The sequence below is a fragment of the Schistocerca serialis genome, chromosome 2, assembly GCF_023864345.2.
Source record: "Schistocerca serialis cubense isolate TAMUIC-IGC-003099 chromosome 2, iqSchSeri2.2, whole genome shotgun sequence".
Taxonomy (NCBI): Eukaryota; Metazoa; Arthropoda; class Insecta; order Orthoptera; family Acrididae; genus Schistocerca; species Schistocerca serialis.
Window position 1 is genome coordinate 1057762806 of NC_064639.1, and position 19155 is coordinate 1057781960.

Sequence of the window (19155 nt, forward strand, 5' to 3'; positions counted from 1 at the left end):
CCAGTTCCAGACGTCGCGAATTTTCCTGAGAGAGCCCTTGTAGGATAATATCGCTGTAGTCAATGATTGGGAGTATAAGCGTTTGTACTAATTTCTTTTTCAGATTGAAAGGGAAGAGTCTTTTTATATTTTTGTAGTACACGAAGAGATGCTGATGCTTTTTTGCACACTGCAGTTACGTGCTCTGTCCAATTTAGATTTTCATCTATTATTACTCCCAAACTCTTTGCTGAGGGAGAGAAGTTAATATTTGTTCCATTTAGGATAAGAGATGGTACCGATTCCCGATGTTTTGGGCTAATGGGCTTAGAGTGACCAACAAGTACCGCTTGGGTTTTAAATGGGTTTAGTTTTAGTCCTATGTCTTGTGCCCATTTTGATAGTCCATCGAGGTCACTATTGAAATTTTCAACAGCTTTCTTAAGATTGCTTGGTTTCGCTCTTAGATACAACTGAAGGTCATCAACATACATATGATATTTGCAATAGGTCAGAACCGATGACACATCATTGACATACAGAGAGAAGGCTAGCAACTGGACTCGTGCGATAATCCCCAGTTGACAGCCTCAAACCTGCATCCAGCATTATGAGGAACGAAGGCCTCGCTGATCCATAAACCTGACACCTCTATGAAAGCCCGAGTAGCACAAACGCCTTGTAAAGTTGAAGCAGGCGTGCTCTGCGGCTCCCCAAGACCTATGACTGACTCATTTAAGGACGTTAAAAACTTTGACACGTCTCAGTTTTAGTTTCTTAAGGTGTGACAGTCACATTAGCTTCTCATCAAAAGTGAAGCCCAGATAATCCATATTTTCCTTACGAATGAGAACAGTACACCTCCGTTAAAAACAGAGCAGGAGCTATTTAAATCGAGGCAAACAGTTTTTTTTGGAAAGATCATTTAAAATCTATGTTGTTAGATCATTGCTCCACCCGCTTGATCGTCAAATGTAATTGCCGAGTAATCGTTGCAGGGTTGGAGGACGCACAGAAAAAGAAGAAGTCGTCCACAGAGAATAAAAAATGACAATATACACGGACGGAGGAAAAATTTCAACACCGAAAAGTAATGAATGTAGAGTAACGAAATTTCGGGAATACATTAGTCTATGTAACATATTTAAGTGACTAACGTTTCCAAAATCACAGGTTAATGTAAGTACGAGATAAGCCACTTGCAAATGTGAAATGTTGGCACATAAATAACGGGTGTAACCACCAGAATGTTTGAGTACAAGCATGCAAAGTGCGTGCACTGTGTTGTACAAGTACTGGATGCCAGTTCCACGCCTGTTGCACTTTCTCGGTCAATACAGGGACGGCTAATGTTGTTTGTGATTACGCTGGAGTTCTCGTCCGATGATGCCCCATTTGTATTGGATTGGTGACAGATCTGGACATCGAGCAGCCTAAGGCAACATGTCGACATTCTGCAGAGCATGTTGGGCTACACCAGCGGTATGTGGGAGAGCTTTATCCTGTTGGAAACACCTCCTGATACGCTTCTCAAGAATGGTAGCAGAACAGGTCGCTTCACCAGACTGACGTATAAATTTGCAGTCAGGTTGTGTGATAGACAAGAGAGTGCTTCTGTTGTGATACAAAGTCATATCCCAGACCACACAGCTCCAGGTGTAGGTCAAATGTGTGTATCACGCAAACAGGTTGGTTGCAGGACCCTAACTGGCCTCCTTCTAACCAACATACGGCCACCAATGCCGCCGAGACAGAACCCGCTGAAACACGTATGTAACGCAGCAGCGATGGCGAGGCATTGTAGCATCTGTGACCAGAGAGTATGCGCTTGACCGCGCGAGTGTTGCGAGCGGTTCTCAGTGTGTTAGTCAGTCGTTGTCAGTAGCAGTCAGTCAGTCGTTGCGAGTCTGTAGCTCTGTCTAGTTGAGAGCAGTACTCAGTCTGTAGTCGTCATGCAGAGCGGTCGGTCAGTAGTAGCAGCCCAGTGCGGTTGTGTGATGTAGGCGGTCGGCAACACTGGTCAAGATGAGGAATAAGGTATACTGTTAATTAATATAATCATTAGATAATGAAAAATTTTATTTATTGTAATTATTCTCCAACAAGTCTCCCAATAATAACTTTTTATTTCAAAAGCATTTTCTCAAAAATTTAATTTTTTATTGAACTCAAGATTTCGTTGCACTTCCCATTTCATTCCACTTCTTTTGAAGAAAAATTTCACTAGAATCAAAAAAAAAAAAAAGGAGAATATTATTATTTGCAATGCAGTTCCTCCAAGCGGTGCGCAACAACAAGAGCAGATATGTGACATCGATTTATTCTGAGGTAAGACTTTAATTCTGATTGTTTTACACAGGGCCAAAGACCGATATTTCGGTTTAATTGAATTTTCTTGTCACTGAATGAACTTTAATTTTTTGAAGGAGTTATATTTGAGTCAGATTGCGAATTTCACGTTTTTGGTTGCCATTGTCAGCACATTTTTGTGGGCGAGGTTACACTTGGTTCCCATTTCTATTGAGTAATGTCTTTTCTTTCAAAATTGCGGTGGGGAGGTTACACTTGGCGACACCCAGTCCAGGATCGTATTTCGTTGAGAGTCTTTTGAGCGACAGTCAGATATCTGCTCTTATTTGCTTAGATATAATTAGGATTTGGCGCTACGCTTTTATTAACTTGTGACTTTCTTTCTACAGGTCAACGGCAATTCTTTGCTCTGTTGTATTTGTGTGTTACTTTTGCATTGTGCTTATTTGTTTTGTGAATAATTGTGACTATTGCAAAAATGCCGCGAAAGACTGTGAATAGTGTATCGCGAGGTATTATGAATGAAATTACCGACGCAAACAACTTTACCGATAGGACATGTGACACGCAGTGTAATGATGACAATCCTGCGTTCACTAACAATCAGTGTATTCCAACCACTAATGATGACTTTTATCTTAATGATGAACAAACGAACTCGGTTATGTCCTATGTTGATTTGACGACGATTGATGACGCGGGACGCTCTATTATTATAGCATTTTTGCAACAAATGTCTAAACAACTTAATGAAAAACTTGATGAACGGAACAAACAATTTCGCGAAATAATTAATGAAAGTTTCAAACTGACGAAAGAAAAACAAGACAACCTTAACGAACGGAACAGACAAGTTAGTGAACAGAATACAGCTGTTACCGTGCAATGCCAGGGCATTAAAGAACAATTACGTGTGAATACTAAGACTTGTGCTAATAACAGTAATGAAAAAGTTGGCACTGTTGCACAAGAATTAAGTAGTACACGTGTAGGCACAACAGAATCACATAAAGACGAGATTATTGCAGTCACCGAACAATGTTCAGTAAACGAAACACAGATACACGAAATTAATGCAATCACTGAACAATGCCCTAAAAACGCAGTACAGATTCGCGACGAAGTTAATTTAGAGTCAGTGGAAGTTTCACTCACTCCGAATACGGAAGTCAATAATAAAAGTGAACGACAGATCAACCAAATTGACGAAAGTGTTACAGTAACAGAGTTGAAAACTATTCCTGTCACCAATACGTCACAGAATCCGCCAGTTTGCGAACATTTGTCTGACTCACGCAGCGTGTATAATGTGAACAATTTACAGAGACTACGCGAATTAAAATCCGAAAAGCTACGCGATTTGAAATCCGAAAAGCTACGCAACTTGAAATCCGAAATGACACAGACGAACAGATTCACACACAAACCCGAACGTGTTTTTAAATTCAATGACGAGTACGTAGATTACGAGCAATTTGCATTTGTAAGAAAATCTAAGGAATTTAATAATGACAGCGTACAGGTACACGCTTTGCACTGTATACGACAATTTGTTTTTATGCTTTCACCGCTATTACCTGTAATGCAGAAGCTAGCTTTGAACCTGATGCGACAATTTGCTATTGCATTTTCATCAGCATTGCCTGTAATGAAGAAACAACAATTAGCATGCAGACAGCGATTTGCTTCTGGAATTTTACCGCTATTGCTTGCAACGCAAAAGCTAAAATTTATTTGCAGTGCGTAAAAGACCTCAGGGGATTCATTACGCTTTAATGAATATGTGCTGTAGCGAGCATAGGGCCCCGAGCTGTAGTAGTGCTGTTTCATCTTTAGTTTTCTGCACTGCTGCCTTCTCTTCTACTATCCTTTATATCTATCAAAACAGCTCTTTAACTATTGCTCTTTGTAGAATTAAGAAACTAGTAATGAAAACCCGATGTGACAAACTTTTACCGAATGTGACAATTTTCAGTAGGCACTCCAGAACCAGCGTAACTTTAATAACAGATAAAATCGTAATCATCAGTATGTGTAAAATTTTGAGCAATCGGAACCATATCTTTGTAACAATAGATGTTTTTCACCACAATAGCATGAAAGTTAACCGGTTAGCATACCTAACCAACAATGCAGTCTACAAGGTCAACCAAACTTTAATGTTCCGCCGCGTGCACGTATAGTACCAGATCCAACAAATAGTAACGCACGGCAGCAAAGAAATAACTACGTACAGACAACACACTATTTCAACTCGTATCGCAATGCGCCGTATAGAAATTACTATCATGACAGACGTAAAAAAAAAAAAATGATGAGCACAATTTTCAGCGTACATTTAATAACAGTCGATCTTATGAGCAGCAACAACATCAGCAACAACAAATAATCATGAATGAAACAGACAATAGGTGTCATCGATAGCGTAATACGTCAGTAAGAAATAACAGAACAGTTCATATAGTGGATATGCCACAACATTCTCCCGTAAACAATAGCACGTACGACAGATTTTAACCAGATACAGCACAGATTGCATATTACAGTAACGCAAACATTACTTTTGACACGCAGAATTTTGCTCACGAGAATGTTATTTGAAACATGCTTTGTTGAATGCACCACTATTATCGCACTCAGATCTTACTAGAAATTTTTCCATTGCCACTGACAGTTCCAACACCGCTTTAGGCGTACATATTTTCCAGGAAATTGAAGAAGATGGCTCTACAGTAATTAAAAACATCGCATTTGCAAGCCGCATTTTGTCATCTGCTGAGCGAAATTATTCCGTTACAGAATTGGAAACATTATGTGTTGTATGGGCTTTCACGAGATTTAGGCACTTTCTTTATGGCAGATATACCACTGTTTACACTGACCACAGAGCGATACAATTTTTACTTTCGGCCAAATTCACTCACGATAGATTAAGTAGATGGAAACTATATTTACAAGAATTTAATTTTACAATAGTTCACATTCCCGGCACGCAAAATGTTATAGCAGACGCGCTATCGCGTTCTCTGGGCAACAATCAGCAAGACGTAGCAACCAACTTCTGCAAAACAAATTTCAGTGTCATGTACATTCAGCAAGTTGCATTTGAAAACTTTATTTCATCGTCATTACAGGACATAGCGCAAGAACAAAATAAAGACAATGTCTGGAAAGAAATTAAACACCTTTGGCAAGATAGGAAAAATGTTACGATTAGGAACCACTACACTGTACGCAATGACATTCTGTTTCGCCGCTCTCATCCTGACAGCAACAATTGGTTATTATGCATTCCTGACGAACTGGTTAACAAACTAATTTGGTACACTCATTTAAGTTACGCACATTACGGAGCAAGAAAATGTTTTCTTATACTGAGACAGAACTGTTACTTTACCAACATGGAGAAACGTATACGACGAGTTTTAGCGTCTTGTAAAATTTGCCAGAAAGCTAAATCAGACACCACTTCACATATTCCTCCGTTATATCCCATTATACCTGTTAAATTAAGACACATGGCCGCAGTAGATATTTTGGTCCGATTCCGAGAACTAACAGAGGTTTTTGCTACATTTTTGTCGCCGTTGAGCTCACTTCAAAATTTGTTACTTTCACTCCGTTACGCAAAGCTACTGCTAAAACTGTTTCGAAAGCATTTGTAAAACATTTTCTATCTCATGTAGGGCATGTAATGAAAGTAATTTCTGATAATGGATCTCAATTTCGTAGTAGTGTATGGACACGCATGTTACGAGCCAGAAACATTTCTCCGATTTATATATCCAAGTACCACGCTTCTTCGAACCCTTGTGAAAGATTAATGAAGGAAATTGGTAAGCTGTGCCGAATATACTGCCACAAAAGACATATTGATTGGGATACACACATACTCTCATTCCAAGATGTAATTAATTCCATTCCAAATGAATCCACTATGCTATCTCCGACTGTTATACTGAAAAACGTTGAACCACCGAACAAAATTAAAGAATTAATAGAATTTCCCAAAAGTCGTCGCCTACGACACCATGAAATAATTGACATTGCGCTGAAGAACATCAAACGTGCCGCAGAGCGCCGGAGAAGACAGCAAAAACAGGTTTGTACACGCCGCGACTTTCACGTTGGACAGAAGATACTAGTACGTACACACTATTTATCCAGCAAATTAAAAGGTAAGTGCAGTAAATTTGAACTTCTATACGCAGGTCCATATCGGATTCGCAGTATCCCTCACCCCAATGTTGTACACGTCGAAACTTTGAGAACCAGAAAATCGAAAGGCAATCACCATATCTCAAACATTAAACCGTTTATTGAGTGAAACCACTGTATGATTCAACACACTATGATGCCATTTACTAATGCAATTAATTCACCTGACTAATTACTGATGATTATCGTATTTTTTCTTGGCAAGTGCCCGGCAAGGTAAGGTTAGCAGGTCGCTTTTCTTGTCGTCACACATCAGACCATGCATATTTTTCCAGATGAATTTACACATTTATGACTATTTCTGCAATTATATTTATGTGACTACTTATTGATGATTATCGTATTTTTTCTTGGCAAGTGCCCGGCAAGGTAAGGTTACCAGGTCGCTTTTCTTGTCGTTACACATCAGACCGTGCACATTTTCCATTTTTTTTGTGTGTATGATTGTACTCCAGTTTTGTTTGTATGGACTATGAAATAGTTAAGATATAACACACACCAGCCGACTTTGACATTTTTTTTTGCCTTATGACATCTCAACATCGTGACTGTTTCACATTTTTTTTGCTGCTGCATTGTATTATTCTGTGTACATTTTTGCATCTGAACACTGTCAACGTCTTTAACATATTACGTTTTCTGTCATGTTATGCTGTATGGTTAATTGTGTCACCATAAACCAGTCATTATTTAGTGGGTATATGATTTAAATGCAAGACATTAATCTCTGCTCATCAATTTCAGAAAGAAATGATGCATGTAAGAAATAAATTCAACAGAAATGGGAATTTCACCTACGGGATAAACGAAAGGAGATGCAATAACTTTATGAGGAAGAGTAAATGGATCAGGATTAACAAGCATTAACAAGACTATACTATACTCATCACAGAATAGCAGTCTTAACTAATTTTTTCTTTCAGAATACAAGGTGATTGATGCAGGCTGTCAGAGAGAACTACACATCTTAGTTTTAGTGATGAAATATGCTAGAGATAAGGAATAGTTATGTAATGAGTAATGAAGTGATTTTTTGCAGATGATAGTGAATACTGATGAATAATGATGAAGGAAATGGTATTATGAATAATGAAGTTTTTCTTTACAGGTGATGATAATGGTGAAGTTATGATGATATGGATAATGAAGTTTTTTTTTTTTTTTCTTTACAGATGAGGATAATGTTGAAGTAATGTATTTATGCTACGTAGTTATTTAAGTATTTGTTGCAGTTTGCTTTGACAGCAGGTGTTACATTGCATAGTAGGATGACTGAAAGTTTTGGAAAGGACAGCTATGGAATACATTTTTATACACACTTCACTGCCTGTTATTTCGAAGTTCACTACTTTTCAGCATAGTGTGCGTTTCCTCTTTCCGGTCAATAATCCATTTTGTATTTTTTTCAGGAGAAGCTTTTCATGATACTTGCTAAACCTGTTACTTATTATACCTGTTCTAGAACTTGCATTTTTTTTTGTATTTTACCCATTTGTGTTTATCATTTATAAATGTGATCACATGTACTGCCTTGTTACATAATCTTGCTACAGCTGACTCATGACGAATGACGTTACCTATCCTCATTTGCAGCAATAGGTCAAAAGCAAAAAGTATTATGCCTCAGCCATTAATTATCGATCCCAACGCAATGCATTGCTAACAAAAAAAAATGTATTACCAGTCCCACATAATGTCACTAGTTTATGATAATTCTGAATAATACTGATCAACTCTGGATAGCATGTCACTTGATTAATGACCTCTTAATGAGACTATATTAAAAATGATGCTTTGTCACTAGCTAACAACTGCCACTGTTTATTGTAATGTTACCACTTATAATGCCTGTGATTACTAATGATTTGCCTGTAATTAACTGATTTTAATAATGACTTTGTAATGGTCTGAATACTACTGAAGGAGGAACACTGTTTATTGTAATGTTACCACTTATAATGCTTGTGATTACTAATGATTTGACTGTAATTAACTGATTTTAATAATGCCTTTGTAATGATCTGAATACTACTGAATGAGGAACACTGTTTATTGTAATGAGTACTTGTAATGCCCATGATTATTAATGCTATGACTGTAATTAACTGATTTTTAATAATGACTTCGTAATAATCTGAATAATACTGAATGATGATTTTATTCAATACTTGCTGGCCACTGAGTGCCAATAATTAATGTCACTCCACGAATTGTTATTAATTATGCCATTGATTAGCTCTTGTTTCCAATGTTGATACTTTGTAATTTGAAATGAATGTGACTGTTTAATAATGCTTTGTAATTAGGAGAAGGCTAATAATTCTTAATATATTGGAATTTCAAATGATTAATTAACGATGCCATACTTTGTTGTTGGAAATGAATGTGACTGTTTCATAATGCTTTGTAATTAGGAAAAGACTAATGATTCTTAATAGATTGGAATGACACATAATTAATTAACTATGGTACTGTTTAATAATGCTTTGTAATTAATTAAGGCTAATAATTCTTACTATATTGAAATGACAAATGATTAATTAATTAACTGTAATTAGACAAATGATTAATTAACGACAAATGATTAATTAACTGTAATTAGACAAACGATTAATTAACGACAAATGATTAATTAACTGTAATTAGTCAAATGATTAATTAACTGTAATTAGACAAATGATTAATTAACGACAAATGATTAATTAACTGTAATTAGGAAAAGGCTAATGATTATTGGAATGACAAATGATTAATTAACTGTAATTAGGAGAAGGTTAATGATTCTTAATTATACTCTGTAACTGAAAAGAATGCGATTATTTCATAATGCTTTGTAACCAGGAAAAGAAGGCTACTGATTCTATGTACAACAATTAATGAACATTTTTCTGTAATACTACATACTTGGTACAGAAATGTTCAATAACTGGGCTATGAATGCCACAAACTACTAATTAAGTCTGTAATTGTCAATATTATGTGACTTGATGTCCTTCACCTCATAAGCTGACTACCCTGAATTATTGCAATGTCCATTTGTCCTGTCTATCCCAGTGATCATGGAGCACTATATTTGGTTTTGCACTAATTCTACGTTGGTGTGCCTTGTAAGAGTGTGGTGTTGACACGACATGCTGTCCACCACCATGAGCGATGAAGACATTATTATGGTCCCACTGTTTGGTGTACCTAATGTACTGCCAAAATGAAAACATGGAACATTACTACGACAGTTCAGTGTCTTGGCTACACTGATAAATTCTGATGGGAAAAGAACTTCAAGTTGTGTCACTTGGTGTTGTACTTCTGTGGAAAGATATGGACTTTCAGAGCAGCTGTGTGCAATCTAAAGTGCTACAACCATGATGCAATCCTTCCCTTTCCTATCCTGATTCTTGTCACATAAAGAAAAAATTTTTTGGTAACATCATTTATGTTCATAGGTTATACATTTTTCGATTCGCTGAACTCCAATGCGAATACACTTATGTCACTTGTCAATATAATATTTTTGCCAGTCTGTTCATTTGTTCTGAATATGCTAAAGAATTTTTTCAGTGCCTGTGCACTTTATTATCTGTCAAATAATTTGTATATACTTTTCTGATTTGCTACTATGTTTTGTACTCACATTTTGTCTTTGTCTGATATATTTTGTACTTAGTGCGTGTGCACAACATTTACTTTATGTACTACATCTAATTATTCTTGCCAGTCTGTTTATTTGTTCTGCATATGCTAAAGAATTTTTTCAGTGCCTGTGCACTTTATCTGTCAAAAAATTTGTACATACTTTTTTTCTGATTTGCTACTATGTTTAGTATTCACATTTTGTCTTTGTCTGATATATTTTGTACTTAGTGCGTGTGCACAACATTTAAATATTCTGTAAGTTGTAGAATTTTGTTAGTTAAAGAAAAATTTTGCCGCGCTTGGCAAGTCCAAATGACTCACCATCGCTGCCAAATTTTTGCCCCCCCAGTGGAGGGTTATGAAACACGTATGTAACGCAGCAGCGATGGCGAGGCATTGTAGCATCTGTGACCAGAGAGTATGCGCTTGACCGCGCGAGTGTTGCGAGCGGTTCTCAGTGTGTTAGTCAGTCAGTCGTTGTCAGTAGCAGTCAGTCAGTCGTTGCGAGTCTGTAGCTCTGTCTAGTTGAGAGCAGTACTCAGTCTGTAGTCGTCATGCAGAGCGGTCGGTCAGTAGTAGCAGCCCAGTGCGGTTGTGTGATGTAGGCGGTCGGCAACACTGGTCAAGATGAGGAATAAGGTATACTGTTAATTAATATAATCATTAGATAATGAAAAATTTTATTTATTGTAATTATTCTCCAACAAGTCTCCCAATAATAACTTTTTATTTCAAAAGCATTTTCTCAAAAATTTAATTTTTTATTGAACTCAAGATTTCGTTGCACTTCCCATTTCATTCCACTTCTTTTGAAGAAAAATTTCACTAGAATCAAAAAAAAAAAAAAAGGAGAATATTATTATTTGCAATGCAGTTCCTCCAAGCGGTGCGCAACAACAAGAGCAGATATGTGACATCGATTTATTCTGAGGTAAGACTTTAATTCTGATTGTTTTACACAGGGCCAAAGACCGATATTTCGGTTTAATTGAATTTTCTTGTCACTGAATGAACTTTAATTTTTTGAAGGAGTTATATTTGAGTCAGATTGCGAATTTCACGTTTTTGGTTGCCATTGTCAGCACAGTTTTGTGGGCGAGGTTACACTTGGTTCCCATTTCTATTGAGTAATGTCTTTTCTTTCAAAATTGCGGTGGGGAGGTTACACCGCTTTCGTCAGAAATCACAACAGACCTCCACCCTGTCCTCCAATGAGCTCTCGCTTGACAACTCTGCAGTCGCTAGTGGCGGTGGTGTGAGGTCAATGGAAAACACGATACACGGATTCTGGCTCGGAACTGACTTTGAAGTAACCGATTTGTAAAGTTAGTTTTACACTGTGGTGCCAATTGCCACTCAGGTTGCTGCTGCAGATGCATTACGATGCGCCAGAGTGATAAGCCCAACACAATGATCTTCCCAATTTTTCTTCTCGGTAACGCCACTTGGCCGTCCGAAACCCGGTCTTTTGCGACTGTACATACTCGCGACCACCAGCGCCAGCAATTACGTACAGTGGCTACATTCCTGCCCAGTCTTGTTGCAGTATCGCAGAACAAACATCCAACTTCTCATAGCCTTGTAACATAACCTCGTTCAAACTCAGTGAAGCTCACCCTTACAGTACAGCGTTACGCCGACGATACTCTACGTCCCTTTTTCCTGTCCTTCATGGAAAGCCATCCTGGGCTTACATTTCGGCAAGATAATGCCTTTCCGCAGACGGTGAGAGTGCTTGGCCTGCATGGTCGCTGGATCTCTCCCAAATGGAAAACGTTTGGAGCATTGGGGGCAGGGCGCTCCTATCACGTCAGGATTTAGAAGCTGTAACGCTCCAATTGAACAGAATTTGTCACTGTATCCCTCATGAGGACATCTAACTCAGTTAATCAGTGCCAAGATTACTTATGTTTCAGAGGTGGACAAACATATTAGCGACTTGCTCTTTCTGTAGGATGAATCACCCATTTTTTTTAAATTGTAAGAATATTTTTGTCTCTAGATGTACGCCGCATCTACCGATTTCCGTCCCATTCGGATAACTGTTTCGTGGTGCGCCGTTTTTTCTTTTTGTATGAGCGTGTGTTCTGTCAATGGTGCTGTTGAGACCCAGCTGAGAGAGCTCATTAGTAATGACTGACAGCTGCTTCTGCTCATGTGCCTACTGCCACGCAGCAATGTTATTCGACAGGGTGGTACTCCAGCTCCGACGGTTAAATCTGAGTACAAATGAATTTTAAAATATGCAGATGTCTCTTGTTACACCTATCAAGGTCACTTATCAGCAAAATTCGGCATTTGTGTACAAATGATGCTTGTAGATTAACGAATGTTGAGACTAGAGATGCACATAATGGTGAAGCAACAAAACCAGGCGAACAATAATGACCAACAGATTCACAACGCTCATAATTGAAGAATTGTTTGGTAGAAAGCTAAACATTTGTTTGAAACGATACAGTTTGACACTTTCAGTGCCTACAAAATCATGGCAAACAGACGATTCCAATTGACATTTGGGGTCTTGTGAAACACGCGGTGAGCAGTATTAGTTTGGGCTGACTACGTGAACACATCACAAGAACGAAGTGGAAAATATGTGCCTAAAAACCAGAGAAAATACTCCTGACGAATCTTAAGGGAGACACGATGTGCTGCACGCCACTGGTCAGAGCCCGATGGAGGCTCTTTGTGTCGCTATCGCCCTTTTGAGCCCAATCTGATTCGGTTATGGAGGAACGCAGGAATGTTCAGCGCTCACGCTCTGACCTCTCTCGTGTTATTCTTGTGATTTGCGTGCCGAATCCACTTTGAGCGCAGCACGTTGTTGAACAGTCATTCTCCAATATCGATTCTCTAAATCGACCAACGAGGGATTCACGATGACGAAGTTTACTTCCTTCCAAAAATGATCACTTAAGTATCTTTAGCTCCTGGGAGGGGCGTTTAATAAGAAAGGTAACATATTTTTTATTGAAATCAAATTGATCTGATTCAGGATTCCAGTACACTAAATTACTCCCCGCTTTGTCGGCTACAAAACCCTATTTTTCAGCACGATCTCCGTTCAGTGCAATGGCATTACGGCACGTTACTGAGAGGGGCTGTACGCCCGAGTCGTACGATTCGACGTCGGAGTCAACGCTTTGCTTCATCAAGAACCTCATCATTGTGCACGTACTGTTTCCTGCAGAATTGTTACTTTGTGCCAGGAAGTGTCCAGGCATCTCGGAGTGAGCCAAAGCAATGTTGTTTGAACATGGAGGAGATACAGAGAGACAGGAACTGTTGATGACATGCCTCGCTCAGGTCGCCCAAGGCCGCCCAAGGGCAGTGGATGATCGCTACCTACAGATTATGGTACAGAGGAACCCTGACAGCAATGGGTTAATCAGACGAGGTCGGAAGGTGCGAGATCCGGGATGTAGGAGGGCAATCCCAAATGCAAGGTATCCTATTTTCTTATAAGTACATAGACCTGTTTATTTCTACAATGGCTTACATCAGTTTACAGCTTGAACATTTAGCTATTTTTCGACTTAATCACCATTCCTGTCGATGCATTTTTGTAGACGCCGTGGCAGTTTTTGTATGCCCATGTCATACCAGCTCGCCGCCAAGCTGTTCGGAAAGTTATGAACTGGCGTGATTGTTGCTTGGTCTCAGTTGTAAACTGGTCTGCCCAGGTTTCGTCACCCGTGACAATTGCGTCCAGAAAGTTGTCCTGTTCGCCTGCAAGGCGGTCAAGAAATGCGCGGGAAGCATCAACTCATTGCCGCACGTGGTCCTCAGTCAGCATGCGTGGCACCCATCTTGTGCACACCTTCCGGTAGTTCAATGTTTCCGTTAAAATTCTGTGAGCGCTGCTTCGGGAAACCTCAGGAACCAACGTGCAGAGATGGTCCAGGGTGATCCGCCGATCTTCACGCATGCTTTGCTCAACCTTCAACACTGTCTCCTCAGAAATTGACGGTCTCCCGCTCCTTTGTTCGTCGTGAATTTCGGTCCGACCGGCTGCCAACTCTCTACACCACTTACGAACATTTCTGACATTTATGCACGACTCACCATACACTCCCGTCAACTAGCGATGGATTCCAATCGGCGCAGTGCCCTTTTCGTTGAAGACGGTCGTATAATGTGTAATAGGCAGACTTCTATCTAGATCATCATACAGGAATTCTCAACTGCATCAGGAACCACTGCAAGTGCTATGACAGTTAGGCAGGAGGTGAGAAAACTTGGATTTCATGGTCGAGCGGTTGCTCATAAGCCACACATCACGCCGGTAAATGCCAAACGACGGCTCGCTTGGTGTAAAGAGCGTAAACATTGAACGATTGATCAGTGGAAAGGCGGCCGGAGTGGCAGAGTGGTTCTAGGAGCTACAGTCTGCTACCGCGCGACCACTACGGTCGCAGGTTCGAATCCTGCCTCGGGCATGGATGTGTGTGGCGTCTTTAGGTTAGTTAGGTTTAAGTAGTTCTAAGTTCTAGGGGACTGTTGACCTCAGAAGTTAAGTCTAATAGTGCTCAGAGCCATTTGAACCATTTGAACAGTGGAAAAACGTTGTGTGGGGTGACGAATCACGGTACACAATGTGGCGATCCGATGGCAGGGTGTGGGTATGGCAGATGCCCGGTGAACGTCATCTGCCAACGTGTGTAGTGCCTGTAGTAAAATTCTGATGCGGTGCTGTTATGGTGTGGTTGTGTTTTTCACGGAGGAGGCTTACACCCCTTGTTGTTTTGCGTGGCACTATCACAGTACAGGCCTACATAGATGTTTTAAGCACCTTCCCGCTTCCCACTGTTGAAGAGCAATTCGGGGATGGCGACTGCATCTTTCAACACGATCGAGCACCTGTTCATAATGCACGGCCTGTGGCGGAGTGGTACACGACAATAACAGCCCTGTAATGGACTGGCCTGCACAGAGTCCTGACCTGAATCCTATAGTACACCTTCGGGATGTTTTGGAACACTGACTTCGTGTCAGGCCTCAGCGACCGAGATCGATACCTCTCCTCCATGCAGCACTCCGTGAAGAATGGGCTAACATTTCCCAAGAAACCTTCCAGTACCTGATTGAACGTATGCCTGCGAGAGAGGAAGCTGCCATCAAGGTTAAGGGTGGGCCAACACCATATTGAATTGCGGCATTACCGATGGTGGGCGGCACGAGCTTGTAAGTCATTTTCAGCCACGTGTCCGGATACTTTCGATCACATAGTGTGTAAATGTTGTTGTCATCCTTTGTTTGCAGCGAAACTGACAAATAAAATCAAATCCTGTTTCATAATTATGTAAATGTCGCAACTTTCCGCTAAAGCTGTTTCTACTAATTATACTGTAGGGTATAAATTGGTTATCGCATGTATTATAGAACGTAATCGTTACGTCACAAAATGTTTCCAATTTTTGTCTGTTGGCGTAGGCAGCCATGCATGACACTTTACAACCTTCTGTGTCTCCTTTATATACAATTTGTGTAATCTTCGCCATTATGACTATTGAGTGTGTACTACTTTGATGTTCAGTTGCATCTGTTAATTTCATTGTTGAAGAAAGATTTGACCCAGTTACATTAGTTGTAATTGACTTCATGCAGTGCAGACCGCCATCTGGCGGTAATTCTCAGCACTAGCTTCCCTTATACTCCAAATCCTGTAGTCAGTTACTCTGTGGCGGACAAAAATGGCGTTATACCACGAAGAGGCAAGATGTGGTATGTACCTGTTTTGTTCGTGCCATTCGTACTCTAAGATGTACATGCAACACGAACGCCACCCCCATAGCTGAGTGGTGAGCGCGACGGATCGCCTTCCTACGAGCCCGGGTTCGAATGCCGGCTGGGTCTGGGATTTTCTCCGCTCAGGGAGTCGGTTTTGTGCTGTCTTCCTCATCATTTCATTGCCATCCGGCGCGCAGGTCCCCCCCCCCACTGTGGAGTCGAATGTAATAAGACCTGCACCAAGGCGGCCGGACCTGCCCCGTAATGGGCCTTCCGGCCAATGACGCCAAACGCTCATTTCCGTTCCCATACCACGTGGTACAACACCTGGCATGCCATTGTAATGTTTCGACTTTCTTATGGTATATTTTCATTTAATATGTACTTATTAAAAGTAGTCATTGTTATATTTTTACTTTGGATTGAATCCGCCCAAATGAGCAGAATTTGACGAGAGTTTTGCTTTACAGCGTATTCTATAGTCATAATGTGACGGAGTGGTTTAAGTATTGTGTGATGCAACTACCAATGCCCAGTTTTATGGGTATCTAGTTTTTGTCACTGAGTTCTTGTTTATGTCCTACAACGCTTTTATTTGACCGTAAGTCCGCAATCTCCGCATATTTTCTTTTTATAAATCTGAAGATTGTAATATGTACTGCCGAAACTAGTCATCTAGTAATGGTGTTAACATAGCGATCTCGGCAAGTAAATTGGTCTGCACAAAAAAAAGCAACATTGCAAATTTATAGATCGCCTGCTTCACTGAACCACCGTGTCAGGTGACGATAACTTAGTTCTTGATTGATTAAATAATTTATACGTTATAGTAGAAACTTAAGATCATAGGAATTATCCAAAGTGATGAACGAATGTCTCAAAGCGTTGCTAGTTTACATATCTGTGTGTGTTTGTGGTGGAGGGGAAGTGAGTTATGTGGATGGATGGAGAGAGTTGTAAGGGTGCACGACGGCAAGGTCTTCAGCGCCCGCTCAGTAACAGATTGAGACGGGTGTCAAGAAAAGACTCAGAGCAGTAAGATAAAACAGAACGCAAAACTCAGGGAACAAGCTTGGAAAAATATGGGCCTACCCACACCGAAGCGTGGGACGAAGCATGCCGGCAGCAGTAAAACATGGACAACACAGGAAGAAAGTGGTAGAGGGAGCTAAAACAATATAACAGATGGAAGTGGCTGGCTGACCGCAAGGAAAAATGGAGGAACCAGCCACTGTGTAATACACTAAAACCTCCAGCCTAAAAGTTCAGGCCAGAGTCCAGACACATCACAAAACTTCAAAACGCTGGACACACACGTCTCATTATTAGCTAAAAAACAGGTCAGATCCCCATCAACTTGTGCTTCTGCCCTTGCATCACGGTATAAAATGCAGGCTGTTAAAATGTGGCGGACAGAGATGTGCACACCACAAGCATCACGAAACGGGGGATCCTCCCGCCGTAATAGAAAGCTATGTGTGAGAGGACAGTGCCAGATCCGAAGACGCGTGAAGGTCACTTCTTCCCGCCTGAGCAACCGGCAGGAGGAACTCGACGGCCGAGTTGTTGACTTCACCAAACGCAGTTTATTGGCCGTCACCGCCAGCCATTCTTCCTCCCACAACTTCATGCACTTCTCATGGAGTGCAGAAATGACAGACTGCAAGGGAATAGGACACTGGACCACATCCTGCTCTCGCCAGGCTTTCCTGGCAGCCCGATCGGCCTGTTCATTGCCCCACATTCCTACATGACCAGGCACCCAGCAGAAGGTCATCTCCTTACCCCGCCGTTGGAGCAAGTACAGTTGGTCATATATCAGCTGGACCATCTCCTCAGTTGGGTACAGATTCTGCAGTGATTGTAAGGCACTAAGAGAATAGGAGCAGAGGAGAAATCGATTGCCCCGAACACGATTCATCCAATCCAGTGCCTTCAGGATCGCGTGGAGCTCCGCTGCGAAAACGGTATATTCATCAGGGAGGCGAATCCGGGTAACATGATCAGGGAACACGACAGAACAGCCAAGGAAATTCTCCGGTTTGGAGCCATCAGTGTAAACGACGGTAAAACAGTGATGGGCATCTAAAATGTTAAAAAACTGAGATTGGAATGTAAAATCTGGTGAACTATCTTTCTTAAAATTAGTCAAATCTAAGATAAGTCTGGAGGAGCCAACGTGGAAGTCTGCTCCAACCGCGACGGAAAACATGAAGACCAGCCTCATCCATCGCAGGGAGGCAATCTTGTGCGCGAATCCTCGTTGCCGGTTATGAAATAGCCGTGTCAGAAGTGAGTTACTGTGTGATATGGAGTCGTGTGTATCGCAAAAATACCCACGAGAGAGACATTTTAGGAGACTCTGACTTACCTGCACATCATGGCATATGAGCGCCGAGCCAGTGTCCCCGCCACACAATATTTTGTCTTGGAACGAGCAGAGATGCACATGGCCGCGCAGCTGCCGTTGTAGTGACTGTGAGCAATTAGGCGTGTCCACGAGGCGCAGGTGCAGCTTCACCAGGGTCCTCGCCTTCCTGGCAACAGCCGACACGCCAATCCAGCACCAGCGTATAGTGTGAAATAAATACTACACTACTGGCCTTTAAAATTGCTACACCAAGAAGAAATGCAGATGATAAACGGGTATTCATTGGACAAATATACACTCCTGGAAATTGAAATAAGAACACCGTGAATTCATGGTCCCAGGAAGGGGAAACTTTATTGACACATTCCTGGTGTCAGATACATCACATGATCACACTGACAGAACCACAGGCACATAGACACAGGCAACAGAGCATGCACAATGTCGACACTAGTACAGTGTATATCCACCTTTCGCAGCAATGCAGGCTGCTATTCTCCCATGGAGACGATCGTAGAGATGCTGGATGTAGTCCTGTGGAACGGCTTGCCATGCCATTTCCACCTGGCGCCTCAGTTGGACCAGCGTTCGTGCTGGACGTGCAGACCGCGTGAGACGACGCTTCATCCAGTCCCAAACATGCTCAATGAGGGACAGATCCGGAGATCTTGCTGGCCAGGGTAGTTGACTTACACCTTCTAGAGCACGTTGGGCGGCACGGGATACATGCGGACGTGCATTGTCCTGTTGGAACAGCAAGTTCCCTTGCCGGTCTAGGAATGGTAGAACGATGGGTTCGATGACGGTTTGGATGTACCGTGCACTATTCAGTGTCCCCTCGACGATCACCAGTGGTGTACGGCCAGTGTAGGAGATCGCTCCCCACACCATGATGCTGGGTGTTGGCCCTG

General features: G+C 41.2%; 1 protein-coding gene across 1 annotated transcript in view; it reads right to left on the bottom strand.

The window, feature by feature from the left end:
- The window catches only part of LOC126456621 (transmembrane protease serine 9-like), an 82306-nt gene that overhangs the window by 10230 nt on the left and 52921 nt on the right, over nt 1-19155 (bottom strand). The window contains exon 3 of the mRNA XM_050092365.1: nt 18245-18410. Coding sequence (XP_049948322.1) covers nt 18245-18410 — 166 coding nt within the window. The remainder of the gene's footprint in view (nt 1-18244; nt 18411-19155) is intronic.